Source organism: Primulina eburnea, chromosome 2 (assembly GCF_022965805.1).
Source record: "Primulina eburnea isolate SZY01 chromosome 2, ASM2296580v1, whole genome shotgun sequence".
In the NCBI taxonomy this organism is placed as follows: Eukaryota; Viridiplantae; Streptophyta; class Magnoliopsida; order Lamiales; family Gesneriaceae; genus Primulina; species Primulina eburnea.
The window spans coordinates 41,177,241-41,197,028 of record NC_133102.1 but is presented as its reverse complement, the minus strand read 5'-3'; the positions used below and the strand labels follow the sequence as shown (position 1 = coordinate 41,197,028).

Sequence of the window (19,788 nt, the reverse complement as noted above, 5' to 3'; positions counted from 1 at the left end):
TAACGAGATATGCACTTGGAAGTTGCAATTTTGGGGGGGAAACATAGAAGCAAAATAAGTGAACTTAAAACGCTTTTTTTCCACTAGGATTGACTATTAGGCAACATCAACGAGATGAAATGCACATAAACACCACATTGAACACGTTTTTAGTCTTTCTTTCTTTCTTCTTTATTCATCAAACTCCTCGACATTCAACTCAATGAGAAGGGGAAGAAACAAACTGTCGGGGTAAACTAAAAATATCTTTCTCTTCAAAAGGAGATGCCCACTCCCGAGAGCCGCCATTGTTTTGTTCAGAGGAAGATACCCTCTCCTGCAACCCCGGATGTGATGCACCATTCTCATTGGGTAGGACTGGTCTAGTTGCAGAATTGAGACCCGCACTATAAGGAAATGAATCATATTTACGAGGAGCATTGTTTTGAATGGCATAGTTTGGAGCAGTCCGTAATCCATTGGGCCTTGAAGACGATAATAACCCGCGATCCAAACTCCAGTCTATGTTAGAGTAATCAAACTGTGGTATGGAGTTTCCGGTTGTCCAGTCCACTGAGGATGAAGATCCAGACGAGCCATTGATGCCAAGCCCAGAGAAGAGTCCGAGGGACGAGGCAGGAACAATTGTTGGTGATGCCCCTCCTCTACTCCACGAGCCATTGCCCCTTGTAATCCCTTGAGAATCTATTGAGCTACTGCGGCCCGGTATAAATTGCTGCTGAGATTGGTAATGGAGTGGGTTGTACATATTTGAACTACCATCGTTGGAGCTCAGACTTCTGGTGACAGCAACAGGTGGCACTAACCCAATAGCCTTCCCTGTTTCGACACTCTTAGGATACCGACCCATAGCTGTACTCGGAGGAGATGAGTTAACATTGGAGATAGGAGGCTGCTTCAGATTAACGGACTGGGGTCGTTGCATCACAATGACTGGCTCTCTCACTGATCCAAGCTGCAAACTCTTTAACTCGTTTCCAACAGCCATATAATGGGTTTCTGTCTTGGCTAGAGGAGGAGAAGACTGTAATGATGATGCTAATGAATAGGAGACAGAAGGATTAGATCCTGCAGTAGCCCACATTTTATCTGATGGGACAACAATCTGCTGCGGTTTAGCCCACTCCAAGTTTGGTGGTATTTTTTTCAATGGCTGAGTGCTTTTTCCAGGATCGACTGACGAGCCTGCTCCTACTGCAACTTTGGTATAGTTGAAATCCTTTTCATCCCTTTGTTGTATGCCAGATGAAGTTGGTCTCACTTGCGCTCTGACTGCATTCTGTATAAGAGTCATTGGTATCTTACCGTTGGCTGTAGTAGGGGGATCACCCATTGCTTCAGGCTGGGGAGGAGTAGCTGGAGGCTCTTGCTTCTGCGTTTTTAATGTTTCTTCGGCCATATCAAGGTCACCCTCAGAGGAAACTACAGCTCTTTCAATCTCCTGCTTGGACGCCTTGTACCTTATTTCCATGTCCGAAATACGAGCAAGCTCTTCGGATATGTCAATTTTCAAATTACCCCCACCGTCCAAATTATGTTCTCTGTGCTTGTCTTCATCACCTCCTTCAAAAAGCCAAGCTACAGATTCCTCTACTCTACCTTCATTAAGTATAAGAGCCATTGTTGCTCGTTCTTGAGAGAAACCCATGGCAACAAGCTGATGAGCAAGTGCTTCTAGTTTTCTCGACATAAGATAGCCACTGCAACGCTCATGCAGTTCTTGAGCTCGTCTCTCCTTCTGACGCTGATGTTTTTTTTCATTCTTCTGCCGTATTTTTTCTCTTTTGTCATTTTCACCTCCAGGTACCGACTCCTGACGAGGTACAGGTTGAGGTGCTTTTTCTTTATGGTCTTCTGACTCACCGGACCAGCTGCCATTATTGGAAACAGAATCATACTCGGTGCCGGTCCCAAATGAATTCCCAATATGATCATCCATTTCATCTATGTTTCGGAAACGACCATTCACATGAAACGGACTGGAAGAAGTCCCTGGTGTTGTCTCAAATGTTTGGAATGCTCCCAAAAGAGGATTGTATCTAGTTGCAGATATCCCGCCACTGGTGTTAACATGGCCCGAAGGCTTAGAAGAACCCTTCGGAGGTTCCTTCCCAGCCTTTTTGTCTTTAGACTTGGATTTCGATGCTGGAGACATGATCTCAACTTCGAGTTCTAATTCTGCCACAATAGAGACAAGTGTTGCATCAGCCGTGAGCCATCAACAGACAAGATTATAATCTCAGCACTCACATTACATATTTTGTAAAAATCACGCATATTTCAAAAAGTGTCATAAAATTAAAATCAATTTTCAGCATGCAAAATACAGATTATCCATCCAAAACTCCAAGTAAATAAATAATTTTTAGCATGTTCCATACATTTGATATCCTATGAATAACTTCAGCAAAAACGTGAAACAAAAAAGATATAATTAGAACGAGAGCCAAGACCTATATTTAGAGTTCTGGTAAGAAGATAGAAAATGAGAAGGGTGAAGCCATGTGCATGCCTTATCGGATGCTTGTGTCTTGCCATTAAAGAGGTGCCATACACCTTGCTGTGCCTAGGAGGGCTTTGAAACTTATCTTTACTAACAACAAAATTATTATTACTTTAGAAAAAAAATTCAACTTTCACCATACAGCATTAACCAAGTTAGTAAGCTTAATTTGCAATCATAATAACCTAATTTAGCCTAACAAAACTCTGTTATGTAAAAAAGTTTTATGGTTCATTATGCATCCAAATGCTTCCACCTGGTCTGGTGTTCCAACGAATTTTAAGAAACTAAGAGGAAAAGAAAGCAAAGGCCAGATTGACAATTTAAGTTAATCATTTAACTTTGGACATACCTAATTAATCCAGTATAATTTATACACATTTCATCAATTTGTGTGATACCTGGGCATTTTCTACAAACAATTTTTCTATATTATAAAATAAATATAAAATTTGACTATCCACATATTTCTTGATTTCAATGCAAACTTGAAAAAACATCTCGACAATCTTTTGTAGGCTTTCTCCAAATTGTCCTGAACAATACCCTAGCCATGACTTTGGTAGCTTCATGCATAACATGCAAGTCCAAAATGTTTTACTTCAAATGTTATCTCACATTAAAATACTCATTAGAAACCTATCATTGTGATCTATCTCCGTATCTTATCATAGCATGAAGGAAAAAAATCAAAACTTGAATCCTAGAATGTTCGTATAATATCCACCTCACATGGATGCAAATACATCTAAACTGGATAATAGAAAATGGCTTTAATAATACGTCCAGATTTGTTGTATCAAGGTTTTTGAGATCATTAACCCGTTGCACAGAAGGAATCAGTGTTTTACTAATACTGGATCATAGTAATTCCAAAAGAGATTACTCGCGCTATCTTTGTCAACGTGATCCAACAAATCATCCTTTTGTTAAATAACTCAACATTGACTTTATGCTGTGTTTACAACTCACTACATATCATACTTAAAAACCGCATTCATAATTTTCTCTTAACCCCACCTCATTCATCTTGGCTAAAATATTTATCACATAATAATAATATAAATCTACTCCCACAATCTCCATGCTCCCAAGTCATGCTGTGAAAGAGCATCAAACCACTGTATTACTTCACATCTAATAAATGATCACAACTATTAATTCAGCGTTGAGGTCCAAACCAAAAATGAAAATAGAACCCAATACAAAAATCAAAATTCAAATCGAAATTCCTTAAAAAGCCAGAAACACACCAAAATTCACCAAACACCACAAAGAAAACTACCACCCACTGATAAACACATCAAATTCAATGCATCAGCAAATTCATCACATTAATTTGATCACAACCAAACAAAAGCACGCCAATCCACGTAAATCAATAGGCAATGCCAACGCAGATCAGTCAATCCAATATTCAATTACTTGATCAATAAATTACCATACAGCAATCAATAACCGAGCGCAAGAGGAAAAAGCACGAAATGAATACACGTCCCTCCCAACCCTAGCCATTCCCCATCGATCACAAAATTAGATAGCTAAGTGTGGGGGCGTCACCTGAAACGAATCGATCGATGAAAAATTCGAGCGACGCGTGCTCGATCGTTGTAAAAGAATGGAGGATTTGTTTTGGCGAAAATCAACGAGACAGATATAATATATATATATATATATATATATAGCGAAATGTGCGTAGCGCAGGATATTGAAAGAAAGAGGAGAGTGATAGGCAATGCGAGGCTGATAAAGGAAACTCAACAGACCGGATTAGGGTTTTTTTTTTTGCACTTTCATTTCATCCGGTTTATCAATTTTACTTTTTATTAAATTTGGAACTTAGAAAAATAATAATTTATTAATATTTTTTGAATAACCAATTATCGAAAAATATAAATATAAATAAATAAATAAAATAAATAATATATATATATACTGATACGAAATAATAACATATACTAAATTTAGATAAAGAAAATCTGTAAAAATAATCCGTTAGTAAATTGCACATCTAACATTAAAGACTTTCAAATTAATTTTCTAAACATTCTTATAGAGCATATTAAGAAACAAATAGAAATTTAATCAATCAAATCAAATATGAATGATTTTATACATGAGTAACTACGATTTTAATTGTAAATTGGATACGTGAGTTTTTTTATTATTAATTTTTTAAAAAATAATTTGAGTTGAGACTACTTAAAACGTCAAAGTTAAGAGCGGACATTCATTATTTTGCAGTGTTCTTTGGACACAGCAGCAGGTGCTTCTACTTTGGCAGCATGGGCAACGTCCACTGCTCAGTTCCCGTTATCAAAACTTTCACAATTTCTAAAATTATTTGCCTACTATTTCTTTCTTTTTTACACTTCTTCAATCCAAAATGTTTCTGTCACTTTATTTAAAATTTTCCTATATATGAAATTTTCCCTATATCCACCAGTTTAATAAATTTTTTCTTATATCTGAAAATTTTATTCTTTTAAAAGACTATTATCGATGTGCTTTTATATTTTGGTGGTCTTGTTATTGTCGAAAATGGATCGATCGAATATAGTATTCTTTATATTAGGCCGACACGAGTATTACGATCCATTACATTGTTGGAGTTTGATTAAGTTGTGTATAAAATGCTAGCAATCATTACTATGAAGTTGTCGACAAAATATTCATTTATGGAGAGATCATTTTGGTATGAAATTCAAGTGAATCTTGTTGATGATGACGCTTTAGAGTTTATAATGCAATATCCCAATATGCATATGTTGCATTCATACGTGAAAACAAATCCAAATGATCATCATGTTGGTTTTAGTGAACATGAATCATATGTTCCATACATGTTAGATTTAAGGTTCAATAACCAGCCCGATACTTCTACATCTGGGGCTTCACACGAGCCAAAAGCATATGTTGCACATGTGACTGAATGATTGAGCAATAACTGGATCGTGTGATCAATATATGAACGGCCTGTCTGAATCGGATATGGCTTAGATACGGGAGCTCGTTGTCCGGATATGGCCATTAATGATGATGTGTGTAGGAGTGATATTGAACCGGAGATGTCACATAGTGATTCTGAAGAAAAAGTGAATGTGGACGAAAATGTGAATATGCATGATAACCTTGATGAGGGGACATCATCTTGTCAATCACCTCGTGAAACGTTGTAAGAGGCAATTCGTACCATTTCTTTCTAGCACTTCTGAAATGCCATCATTTTTTAATAAATTTTTCGGGGAAAAGCCTCATGATTCTATTGGTGTATCTTCTGGAATGCGAACAAGCTACTATAATCCGCAGAGAGGAGAATTATGCATTAATATGCTTTTTAAGGATAAGAAATATTTGATTGCATCTGTGAAGGATTATTCTGTTAGAGTTGCAAGACGTGAGTATCGTGTCGTGGATAACACACTCATTTTTGTGGACATTAAGGTGAAAAAATGATTCTTCTATGGTCATATATCGACGGTGTCTTCGAGCTTCTTTTAAGTAGAAAACAAGTTATTAGAAAATAACAAAATATGATGGGTCTCACACATATATGCTTATCAATGTCGGTATAGATCATAACAACTTGAACAATGATATGGTGGCACAAACGCTATTGGGAGTTGTACGATGTGATCTTTCGTACGAGATTAAGTATATCATAGAAAATGTTAAAGATAAATATGGAAATCAAATCTCATATACGAAAGTATGTCAAAGTTTGAAACGTGCAGTGGAAATTGCTTATGGTACATGGAAGAATCCGGTGCAACTACTTCCAAAATATATGTGTGCCATGTCCAAATATAATCAAGGAACAATTTTGAAGTGGAAACACTGAAACGATGAAGATATTGAACTATGTTTTTTGAGCATTCGGGTCGTAAATAGATGGGTTTCGCCCCTGTCGAAAAATTATTAGTGTCGATGATACATATTTATACACAAAATACAAGTATAAAATGTTTGTCACTCTGGATGTAAATAATCAGGTTCTACCGCTAGCATTAGCCATTGTAGATGAAAAACATCTGATTCCTGGAAATGTTTCTTGGAGAATATCGGTCAATATATTATTTGTGATGCAAATAGTGTGTGTTTAATTTCTGACATATATAAGAGAACTGTGCGAGCAGCTGATGATCTACCCTATTTTTCGATCTCCTTATGGTGTGCATTGTTTTTGTTTGAGACATGCCTGCTCAAATTTTAATTATAAATTCAAATATGTTTATTTGAAAGATTTATGCTAGGATGTAGACACACGACATCAAATTTGTAAGTTTGAAGCAACAATTGAATCAATCAAGACAAGAACATTTTGGCGCATAGGTACTTTGGCGGGAATTTCTACAGAGATATGGAGTATGGACCATGATGGCGGTTTGCATCGTGGGATGATGACAACCAATATGTCTGAGTGTTTAAACAGTGTGTTAAAGGGAGCTCGTGGACTTCCTATATCTTCAATAGTACATTTGACCCTTTTGACATGCGTACAATACTTCATTGCCGTGACAAGAGGTAGTTGTATGATTCAGAAAAATCAACTATGGTCAAATTATGCATCTCGGAAATATGGGGAATGGACGAGAAAATCAGTGAATATCGTGTTGCCAAATATGATATTCGGGAGCAAACTGCTTCAGTCGTGACTAGAGGAAGGCCAAGTCGTGGCCAATATATGCAAGTAGTGAAATTATCAACCAACGATTGTTCATGTGGTAAATAGATAATTTTTGGCATCCTATGTTCCCACGCTATTTGCACCGCTAAATGGTACTCGTTAGATCCCAAAACACCTGTGCAGTCGTGGCACAACATGTCTGAGTATCTAGCAACGTATGAGGGAAGATTTCAACCTCTTGTAGATGAAAGATACTGGAATCCACCCATGTTTGAGTTGCACCACAATCCGGTTAGACGTGAAATAAGAATAGTCGGTAGGGACATAACAACTCGATTACGAAATAAGATGAATATGACAATAGTTAGAGAAAGACAACAATGAACTATGCATATGTAAAAATGTTTTAAAAAGTTAAATTCTTAGAAATGAATATGCATTTTGTATTAATGTCGATTAAAGTTAATTTAATGAATATTAAATTTGGGTGTTTTTGTGCACTGGGGTAGGTTGAAAAGCCCGCTAGGGTGCGCTGCTCTCACTAAAGGGCACGCTAGGGCGAGCAAAACGACCCGTTGGGGAGCGCCTAGATCGGCCAGGCGCGTTGGGGCGGGTAGAAAGCCCCGCTGAGGCGTCTATCTTGGCTAGTCGCTGCTCATGTACACCTTCTTCGGCCTAAAAGGTCTTTCCTTGCTTCTGCAACACTTGAATGAGATTATGATATCCACAAACATGACTGTTATGCCCTTGTTAATATTAAAAAGTCTTTATTTGACTTTTTAAAAATTAAATCAATATTTATGTAATTCTAAAATATATAAATCTTAATTATCAAATTTTAGTGCAATATATAATAATTTAATTGATACTATGATACAAATATCTTCATGTTTCAATTAGAAAAATCTCAATTATAAATTTCAACCAAAATAATTATCATCAGATACAGATGGTTTCCAGTTCCACACTCAGGTAGATTATGTTTTCTCTTCCCTCTACGCAATCTAATATATTGATTAATAACATTTTGCTCATTTGAATAACCTGTAAAAATAACAGGTGAAATAACATTCACCCGGATCACATATCATGAACAAGTTGTTGTAGACCAACATTAATAAGATTTGTAAAACTTTAGATATTTGACCAAATTAGAGTTTGATAATCATAGTCGCAAACAAATGTTGGTCAACACCTGATGGATCAGATGACTCTGTATTACCGAAAATACTTGTTGGTCCATATGGCCGTAAATTATGGAAAGCACATGATGGACCAGATGGCCATGTATTACCAAAAGACCAGATGGACCAGATGAGACTATGCTATCGAAAGGGCCCGAGGGACCAGATGAGCATATGTTATCGAAAATACCCGAGGGAACTGGTGCTCTTGTATTACTGAAAACATCTAATGGTCCCAATGACCTTGTAGTCTCATATCCAACAAAAGGTCATACAATAATATTAAAAAATCAGTTGATCGACCAATAGTGGTAAATCCACTTGATGGCCTAACCAAGTTATTCCCCCACCCTAATGATGACTTTTGAGAATAAAGAGAAGATGTACTAAAATTTTGTCAGATATTATGTTGTTCAGCAACATCATGACATGAATACGATCGAAAACGAACCCCATGCACTGTAGGAGATAAAAACCGGACAGTTATGCGCTCATACCATTGAAAATAGTCGTCATTAGTTTGCCTCAATCTCCCGTGTCGTTTTCCTTTGAAAAAATATCTCAACTTTCTATTTCATATAAGATTGCATTTTGATGATATTCTTTCTATTCTGTGTTGCGATGACCAATTTTCGTGATATTATGAAATTCATCGTTGTCTAGAGCAGACACTGGAATAGATTGTCGTATTTTGAACTGTCTCGTCACCCGATTGGGACGATGTATCTCCACACTTTCAAAGCAAATGAGAGGAAAGAGACATTGTTTTATTTTGTTGTCGTGTGAATCAATAATTGTATTTACATCAATGTCATTTTTCTTGTAAATGGTCCAATTAAACTGCACAAAAAAAAATAATTTTAAAATTCATATAATTTTACATAATTTAAATGATTCAATTCATACGATCAAAACAATCCCTTATGATTTTTACATCATGAGTCAGTGAATGTGTGTAACTAAACATATTTTTCCACCTATAATTTAACAAATATGATTATATATTGACATTTTTTAAAATAATTATATATTATATTTGGACAACAAATAAAAATATTATCTTGTACCATATGGAGCAACTGGAAAAATATCATCGGATTGACTTGGAGGCGCAACAACTATTAAGTCATCTCGGTGGGGGTTAATCTGTTTAATCCAGCTACATGCCCATATCTACTAATAATAATAAAAACAGTTAAGAATACATATGTTGTATTAAATAATGAAAATACAATTTTTATAACTGCTGGTCCAGATATTATAGATTTTTCTATACGTGTTGCATTGCACAGCTCGCAGTATAGGTGTGGGGACCCGGACGCTGATCTTTCTTCTTAATCATCTTTGAGATTTAATTATCAATTCAGATAAAACAGGTTCTAAAATTTTTTCTTTTTTTTTAAAATAACAGTGCGGAAGGTAATGACATCTACATAATATACATATCTGTATAAAACTACATTTCAATATAATAGTACAACAGTCTTTCAACTATTCTAAGGTTCAACTACTAAAGTTCAAGTAATAAAACCAAGTCTACAATAAGTCGGGAATCACCACGCTAACTCGTCTTCTCTCGTCATCTTCTCGACCCCGATCCTGCCCCACCTGTTGTCATGCATACATACAAAACAAGACAACAGCCGGATAACTCCGGTGAGAATAAATCCCAGTATAAAACATGGTAACATGCATATACATAATCAAATCATGAAATATTCTATCATGCATGAAACTAAAGCAATAGATTCCATAGTCTATGAAATTAAATCAAAATAAGCATGCAACTCAAATCAGCTAAACATGTTATTCCAATCAAATCATATAAACATGCTATCATAACTGAAAGCAATAAACATGGGTTTCATAGTCTATGAAACCACTTCTATAAACACATGCAGTTCTAATCAAATCATGTCTAGACCCGACTCACTATAACTCTAGGGATCCCGGTGTGAATAAGACGATGTATCACCTACCCTCCCAATCGGGGTGACGGTACGTCTTATTCCTAGACTTCGGCCTGATCTGTATCCACATCTACAATAGGAGAATGATCTTCCCCTAAGCTGTGATATCACCGAACATCTAGAAGTTTGACTGTTTCTGTCAGACTCCATATCTTAATTGCAATGAATAAAATCTGTAAATACAGCATAATCATATCATAAAATAAAAAACAATAATTCGAGTATGTGATTTTATTGGGAAACTCAAATGGGATCTATTTGAGTTATGTCTTCCCGTATATCACATGAATTATACCTTTGTCGTCCCGGTCTGACGAAGATGATGATCTGTATTCAACTCTGTCCATATCCAATCTGAAATGACAATATCGAATACACTGTATCAGTGGATCACTCAATACACAATCTGTTCTGATCAATACTCAAATCAGTATACAATCTGATCAATATCTGAACAAGATACAATCTAATTCATGTCATCGACATGACAATACAATCTGAATAACCCCGTCAATCTGAATATCACAATTATAATACTGGAACTCATAATCTGTGCCAATACACTTCATAATCTGAATACTAACACAATTCTGATATAGAATCTCAGTCAATATCTTTCAAAAATCATAACAATTACAGAAATAGTCTGTTCTTTAATCTGACTTCAATTCTATAATATCTACGGTAGCAGAAACACCATATCTGAATCATATTCAATTCTAACAACATCATATTTTCAAAACATCTCAAAACGTAACAAAACTTACGTCCTTGTGTAGTTCGTGTCGAGAGGAACACGATACTGCGTTCGGATTCGAATTCTGATAGACGGATCTTCCACAATCGCAAATCTAAAAGGCGTAAGGATTTTATTTCCAAGATTTCGCCCCTTTCTGAAATTCTAAAGGATTTACGTGTCAATCATCCCTATATATACTGCATGCAAAATCTGAAACGTGGCCTCATTTTTCAGCAACACGCATGACCGCGGGTGCGGTCGTGTCATGCACCGCGGGTGCGCTCATGCTTCGACATTATCTTTCATTTTCTGAAATTCAGCGCCGCGGGTGCGGTACATCTTAGAACGCGGGTGCGGTACCACCACCGCGGGTGCAGTCTTGTTCTTACCGCGGGTGCGGTGTCGCCTCGAATAAAATTTGACAACTTACTGTCCATGCACCGCGGGTGCAGTCTTGATTGCACCGCGGGTGCGGTGATGCTTCGGCCTCACCTTCAAAATTCCATTTTTAATGACCGCGGGTGCACTCATGTTCTGGGCGCGGGTGCGGTCTTACAAAACCCAATATTCTCATGTCTTTTCTTCCATCATTGCATGTCATACATTCTCATATCTTCCGAGTCTCACGTTAATGAAGATTGATAATCTTGGTTGATCACTTCTATAATTCTCGGGCATTACATTTCTCCCCCTCTTAGATCTGAGTTCGTCCTCGAACTCACAACCACTCAATTCAGATATATCAGAAGAAATGTATAACAGAGTTTAAACCAAAACTCACATACCTGATTCCAATCTGGAATAAGAATTCACTAAGTATAATGTCCTAATACTCCTCCAATCCTTTTGACAAAATCAATCTCGCATTACTGGCTATACAACGTCCGTATAAACCAATTTACAGCTCATCACATATCCGTATCATCAGCTGTTATCAAATCTGTTTATCTCAAGCAAAGTCATATACAATCTTTAGCTTCAAATACCAATCGTTATCATCCGACGTTGGTTGCTTCAGTCTGTCCATTCTGAACTATCTTGATAGCTATTGTCATACAGTAATTCATACCGTGACAATAATTCATAAGAACGAGTGCTAACCTCCAACACTAAAGCTGTATAGTGCTAACATCCAGCACTAAGGCTGTACCGAAGTCTTCTAATATCTGGATAACCCATTCTGACTGCCTGTCAATCTGTGAAACAATCTAAAGAGAGTTCATGATATATTCTGTCACGAATACAAACTCAAGCAAAATCACAATCTGACATAATCTACTATGGCATTCTGATCTTTCTGACTTCTGACACCGATCTGTGTTATTTGGTCCTATTTGTACATGATCTTGTACAAACTAATAAAATATAGATTGAACAATCTGTCAATCATAATCATATCATATCATATCTGGAAAGTATTGAAGTAATCTCATTATGAAATTCATCGAATTATACTCCTCATTTCTTGTCAGACCTATACAATTTCTGTAATAAATCTTCTGATCTCTATCTTTCTGTCTTTTCTGTTAGCACTACAGACATATCAGTACAATTTCTGCCAATATTTCGATACAAACTATGTCATAGCTGATTTAATCTGTCTATATCAAAACTATCTGTTCGAATATAATCCATTCTCAATTTTCAAACTGGAAACTGAATCCACTACGGTGCATTTCTGACCCTATCTGTGATTTCCAATCCGAACTATTTGATACCAACAAATCAGTTAATAACATAAAGTAAAGAAGAAATACCTACCTGGTATTCGGCTCTGACTGTCGATATCAATTCTGTTATATAATTTGGAAACATTCTGATATCACAAACTAATTAATCTCATACAAAACACAAAATCACATATTTGTTACTCTGTTCTGATTATTACAATCAAGTTCTGAACATTCTGATCATATTCCGAACTGTTGTAACTCTCGAAATCAACTCTGATTCGGTTTAAACGGTATATACTCCCTCTAGTTCACCCTAATCTGTAGCATATACGGATTCAAACACAGTAATATCAAATCAGATACAAAATATCAATATCCTATACAGATCTAGTGAGTTCAAGGAACTCATAAAATAAGGATTCCTGGGAATTATCTTCATGTCATTCTGATCAACTGGTATATCTCATCTGCAAATACAATATGCTCTCCAAAACAATATAAGATGTCTCCAATACTGATTTAGAATAATAACAATACTCAGCAGATATAAAGTAACAGTCGAATAAAGTAATCTGCCAAATCAGACAAAATATATCTCTGACAATTCTGATATTTCTGAAATTTCTGGTCTTTCTGATATCGGTATTTATCGGTCACTGATTACAATCTCAACTGTAACAAAATCAGTCTGTTTACTAACTTCAGATATCGCATATTCTGAATACAATCCTTTTTCAAACAAGATTCTTATCTGAACAATTTCTGTATACAATCATCACAGTTCTCAGAATATTCAATACAATTTTCAGATATTCTATTCCATTAATCAGATGCTGCAATTATATAAAATCTCATAGAGACAATGAGCATAAAATCATCAGAACATCCCTGAAGATACTGAACATGCCCAAGAGTATCACTAAATCAGATGTACTCCTGGTCGGTACTCTTTTACTGATCTTTCAATTCATTCTGTACATTCAATGTTATTCTATGCTGAATTCTAAAACAACAATCAATATCTGATCTGAATTCAATTCTGAAATCTATCTTTCTGATATAAAGCAATTCTAAAATCTTATCTGGGCAATATCAGTTAATTCGTCTATCATTGACAAATCTGCCAATGCTATGCTCGATTCCAGTAGATCTACTGAATACATAGGGATGCAATCTGCTCCTTTCTGTATTAATCGAGTCATAGACAACACAGATATCAAAGGAATTCTAAATCTAGAATCCTTACCGTGAAATCTCTACTCATCAGCCATATCTGGTCTGAATCTCATACTTTTCTAACTGGAATCTATAATAGTTCTGTACTTGTTTAGCATATTAACATCAATAATGCGGTCGAATCAGAATACACAAGTACATTATAATCTAACTCAATCTTATTCTCATCTTACTGTAGTATACCGTATTCTACAAAAATTTCTGATATCACTCTTTTTTTCCCAACAGATAGGAATCACTACCACAGTACAAACAAACCCCACATATACATCATATATCAATGCAATTCAGTCTAAGATAATCGTAGGGAAGGCATTAGTATATATCAATACATATGCAATCTAATCATAAAGAATAGTACCTGTTGTGGATTCTGGGTCTGTTTCTCAATTAAACGCTGTTCCCTAAGATCTTCGGGACCATCTCTGGGGACAAACTTTAGCAAAATGCCCCAGCTGTTTACAAATATTGCATCTACCAAGCACTCCTTGGCATTGCTCTGAAGAATGTCTCCCTCCGCAAGTCCTACAATAGACATCAGTATGGCTTGGGCTGGAACCACTTGAACTAGAGGAACCACTTCCCAACTTCTTGAATGGTTTCTTACGAGTTTTCAGCAAATCTTGCTTCCCACTCGTACTGCCGCGCTCATATCGAAGAGGGGATTGCTGTGTCTGGGGTTGCTTCACACACAGTCGTGTCAATTTTCTAATCAGACTTGCCTCAGCTCTCTTCGCTCTACTCAAAATATCCGCAAAATGGTAAGGTCGCTGCAGATTCATAAATGCAACTACCTCCGAATTCAACCCTCTGATGAACTGATTCACTACAGCTTTATCATTTCCAGCTAAACGAGGAGCAAAACGCATTAGAGTAGAGAATCTAGCAATATATTCATCAATATTCAATTTACATTGGCTCAAATTCTCAAACTCTGCTTTCTTGTCCTCTCGGTACGAGACTGAGAAAAATCTTCGATAAAATTCAGTTCTGAATATTTCCCACGAAATCACTGTACCTCTCTGTTCCCACATTCTTCTACTGGTAATCCACCAATTCCTGGCGGCTTCTCGTAACTGATAAGACACCATTTTAACTCTCTGTTCATCTGTACAATCAAGTAAATCGAACAATATTTCTATGTCATCAAACCAGTTCTGACAATCTTCGGACGTCTCGATACCATTCAGAATCGGCGGCTGCAATAACTGAAATTCTTTCATCTTTTCTTCTAGCTGAATTTCTGATGCATCTATCTGTTCAGATGAAGTACTGCCTTTTTCTGAAATTCTTCGAGGCGGTATATCTGATAATCAAACAGATTAGTACATAATCTATACAATCTGTCTTAGCCCTCCTCTGATCATATACCTCTGATCCAGACTCGGTTCTGATTCAGGCTTAACAATTACATGCTGCAATCAACTCAGATACAAACAACATGTAATAGGGAAAGCAGTAAATCATGCTAGCACACATAATGTAATTCAACATTGCAATAAATCTCATGCTAGCAATCACATGCAAGGAAAGAAGACTCAATCTACCCCGCTCATTCTCTTCTATCCCAGTCTAACTCAGTCTAAAGGATCTATCAGTTCTGACTATCTCAATCTAAAGGATCTATCGCTCTGATACCACCTGTTGTGGGGACCCGGACGCTGATCTTTCTTCTTAATCATCTTTGGGATTTAATTATCCATTCAGATAAAACAGGGTCTAAATTTTTTTTTTTTTTAAATAACAGTGCGGAAGGTAATGGCATCTACATAATATACATATCTGTATAAAACTACATTTCAGTATAATAGTACAACAGTCTTTCAACTATTCTAAGGTTCAACTACTAAAGTTCAAGTAATAAAACCAAGTATACAATAAGTCCGGAATCACCACGCTAACTCGTCTTCTCTCGTCATCTTCTCGACCCCGATCCTGCCCCACCTGTTGTCATGCACACATACAAAACAAGACAACAGCCGGATAACTCCGGTGAGAATAAATCCCAGTATAAAACATGGTAACATGCATATACATAATCAAATCATGAAATATTCTATCATGCATGAAACTAAAGCAATAGATTCCATAGTCTATGAAATTAAATCAAAATAAGCATGCAACTCAAATCAGCTAAACATGTTATTCAAATCAAATCATATAAACATGCTATCATAACTGAAAGCAATAAACATGGGTTTCATAGTCTATGAAACCACTTCTATAAACACATGTAGTTCTAATCAAATCATGTCTAGACCCGACTCACTATAACTCTAGGGATCCCGGTGTGAATAAGACGATCTATCACCTACCCTCCCAATCGGGGTGACGGTACGTCTTATTCCTAGACTTCGGTCTGATCTGTATCCACATCTACAATAGGAGAATGATCTTCCCCTAAGCTGTGATATCACCGAACATCTAGAAGTTTGACTGTTTCTGTCAGACTCCCTATCTTAATTGCAATGAATAAAAATCTGTAAACACAGCATAATCATATCATAAAATAAACAACAATAATTCTAGTATGTGATTTTATTGGGAAACTCAAATGGGATCTATTTGAGTTATGTCTTCCCGTATATAACATGAATTATACCTTTGTCGTCCCGGTCTGACGAAGACGATGATCTGTATTCAATTATGTCCATATCCAATCTGAAATGACAATATCGAATATACTGTATCAGTGGATCACTCAATACACAATCTGTTCTGATCAATACTCAACTCAGTATACAATCTGATCAATATCTGAACAAGATACAATCTAATTCATGTCATCGACATGACAATACAATCTGAATAACCCCGTCAATCTGAATATCACAATTATAATACTGGAACTCATAATCTGTAGTGACCCGTTCCAGAATCACCTATTAAACAGAACTTAAGCATGCAAAATTAACATTAAAACTGAATCAGGTAAAACAGCGGAAAAACAGTAGTACAACCCAATCGAATCTGTAAGTACAAAATACTTAAACAACCAGATCGAACTAAATTCCAATAACAAATACCAATAACTACAAGTCAACCTCTGCCAGCTCCCTGTCCACTCCCTCCTGGACCGTCCAACCTGAGACCTGCCCCATCAAATAGGGTGTCCAAAACAGAGATAAACCGAGGACGTGAGCATAAAACGCTCAGCACCGAAAGCATGAGTATACAAGACTATGACATGCATGTATGCAAAATGTACTGGATACCAGGATCTGGGTATATCGAAATACTGCTCAGGTAAATGACGTCAAGGTATGTAGCACTCTGCGCCGTCGCACCAGGAGGTGGCTCCCATACCAAAATAAACCTGTGGATATACCGGTGACCTGACCACCGTCGGCCAACGGGGTCCAACCATCCACAACAAACGAGGGCTGATGTAGTGACCCGTTCCAGAATCACCTACTAGTTGAGAACTAAGCATGCAACTAACTTAATTAATAATAATCAGAGATAACAGCGGAAAATACCAACAAATGATAGTTATACAACCCAATCGAAATCAGAACAACTCAAAATATATTCGGTACAACCATTTCGAAATAGAATAGTACTGAAAACTAAACCAACCAGATACTCACTGTCCTCCTCCTGCTCTTCCCGAGCTGTCCAACCTGAGGCCTGCCCCGTGGGAATGGGGTGTCCAAGATAAACAAAACCGAGGACGTGAGCGATAAGAACGCCCAGTACAAAAGCATGAGTATACAAACCTATATGAAATGCACATGCTATGATATGATACCAGGGTAGTCAAGAAACAGGAATCACAAAAGATCTCAAAATGCTCAGTCTAGAGGCGCCAAGTGGATAGTGCCGCGCGGTCCTACCTCTGGGTCACTGCATCCACTGCAAGAACAGACGTGGACCTAAAATGTCCCGGATCACCGAAGCCCTCCGGACCCGTCGGCCACTGTGTACTCTCGGTGTCCATGCGTCCACAAGACAAGACAGGGCTGAGCGGCCCCACAAGATATAGCTTATCTCGAAAGAGATACAGCTCAACAGTAAAGGCTATCTCGAAGGAGATACGGCTCAACATGAAATGCAACGTGCAGTAATAAACGTGACATAATAGCATGCATCATATGACATATATCAATGCACCACATAATCATGCAACACATATAAGAATGTATACTCAACCAGGATATTTCGGATAGTACTTTCGTACCTCTATCACAGCAAGCCTAGCCTTACGCAACACCGCTAATCAGGTCTAGAACAAGCCTATGCATCAAAAGCACCCAATGAACAATACTACCATGCTATACTAGCAAAACCAGTACTACCAAAGGTTTAGGGTTTACCTTCGTCCGTCGACAGCCCTTTGATGTCGATTGCCTCGTAACTCAGGCGTCGCTACACTACCAATCCTGGCAGCTCTTGGTTATCGCTCGACCGGCAACTAACCCTAGAAACCTTCCAAACCTCTCAACTAGGAGACACAACTCAAGGATTGTCAATACAAAATGAGGAAATCCGAGCACTATTTATAGGCTATGTTCGGATCCACCGAACCCACTTCGGAACGTCCGAACTCCCACGTGTCCATCGGCTCTTGACACCTCATGATCGGATCCACCGAACCTACACTTCGGATCATCCGAACTTGCATGCAAACTGACGTGTCGATCAACTCTTGACACCTCATGATCGGATCCACCGAACCCACTTCGGATCGTCCGAACTCTTCGGTGCTACCGAACCATCTTCGGTCCGTCCGATCATGACCACGGTCAAAATTACACATTAAACCTTCTTAATCACCATTAATCCGTTAATTACCCAATTTGGAATTCGGGCTACTACAGCTGAGCACCCTCTCAACAGGCTATCTCAAAAATAGTCAGGCTCAACATGATTATGCAAATGCCGCATAATAAACCATGCATCATATGACAGATAATAATGCAACATATAAACATGCAACACATAGTAAAGCATACTCAATCCTGCTATCTCGGATAGTACTTTCGTACCTCAAATCAGTAGATCCTAGCAATCAGCCCTAGAATCAAGCCTGCGTCCGTAGTCAGCCCACTGATGCCGCTAGCTCCCAACTAGAGCACAGCTCCGCTACAGAACCAGTAGCTCCCCGCTAGTGCCTAAACCTCGGGAAAAGACTAGAAACCCATCAAAAACGACTAAAACGCTCTGGAACACTCGGAATTGGCGAGTAAAAAGTGAAGCCTCGCGCCTCTATTTATAGACAACGATCGGACGATCCGATCCACTTCGGACGATCCGAACCCTGTACCCTTCGGACCTTCCGAACCCTTATCGGACGATCCGAACCCTGCATGTCTTCCACGTGTCCAGACACCTGTCTTCGGACGATCCGAACCCTGATCGGACGATCCGAACTCTGCATGTCTTCCACGTGTCCAGCCACCTGTCTTCGGACGATCCGAACCCTATTCGGACGATCCGAACCCGGTTCGGTCCTTCCGATCTCACCGAAATATAATTAATCCAATAATTAACTCAAATTAGGCATCGGGATACTACATAATCTGTGCCAATACAATTCATAATCTGAATACTAACACAATTCTGATATAGAATCTCAGTCAATATCTTTCAAAAATCATAACAATTACAGAAATAGTCTGTTCTTTAATCTGACTTCAATTCTATAATATCTACGGTAGCAGAAACACCATATCTGAATCACATTCAATTCTAACAACATCATATTTTCAAAACATCTCAAAACGTAACAAAACTTACGTCCTTGTGTAGCTCGTGTCGAGAGGAACACGATACTGCGTTCGGATTCGAATTCTGATAGACGGATCTTCCACAATCGCAAATCTAAAAGGCGTAAGGATTTTATTTCCAAGATTT

At 37.6% G+C, this 19,788-nt stretch overlaps 1 protein-coding gene across 1 annotated transcript; it reads right to left on the bottom strand.

The window, feature by feature from the left end:
• Nucleotides 1-59: 59 nt before the first annotated feature.
• On the bottom strand, nt 60-4,227 carry LOC140823217 (uncharacterized). The gene is made up of 2 exons (XM_073184427.1): nt 4,064-4,227; nt 60-2,178 (listed from the first exon to the last, which is right to left on the bottom strand). The coding sequence occupies exon 2, from the start codon at nt 2,153-2,155 to the stop codon at nt 200-202; it is 1,956 nt and encodes a 651-aa protein (XP_073040528.1). The 5' UTR covers nt 2,156-2,178; nt 4,064-4,227; the 3' UTR covers nt 60-199.
• Between the last annotated feature and the right edge of the window lie 15,561 nt (nt 4,228-19,788).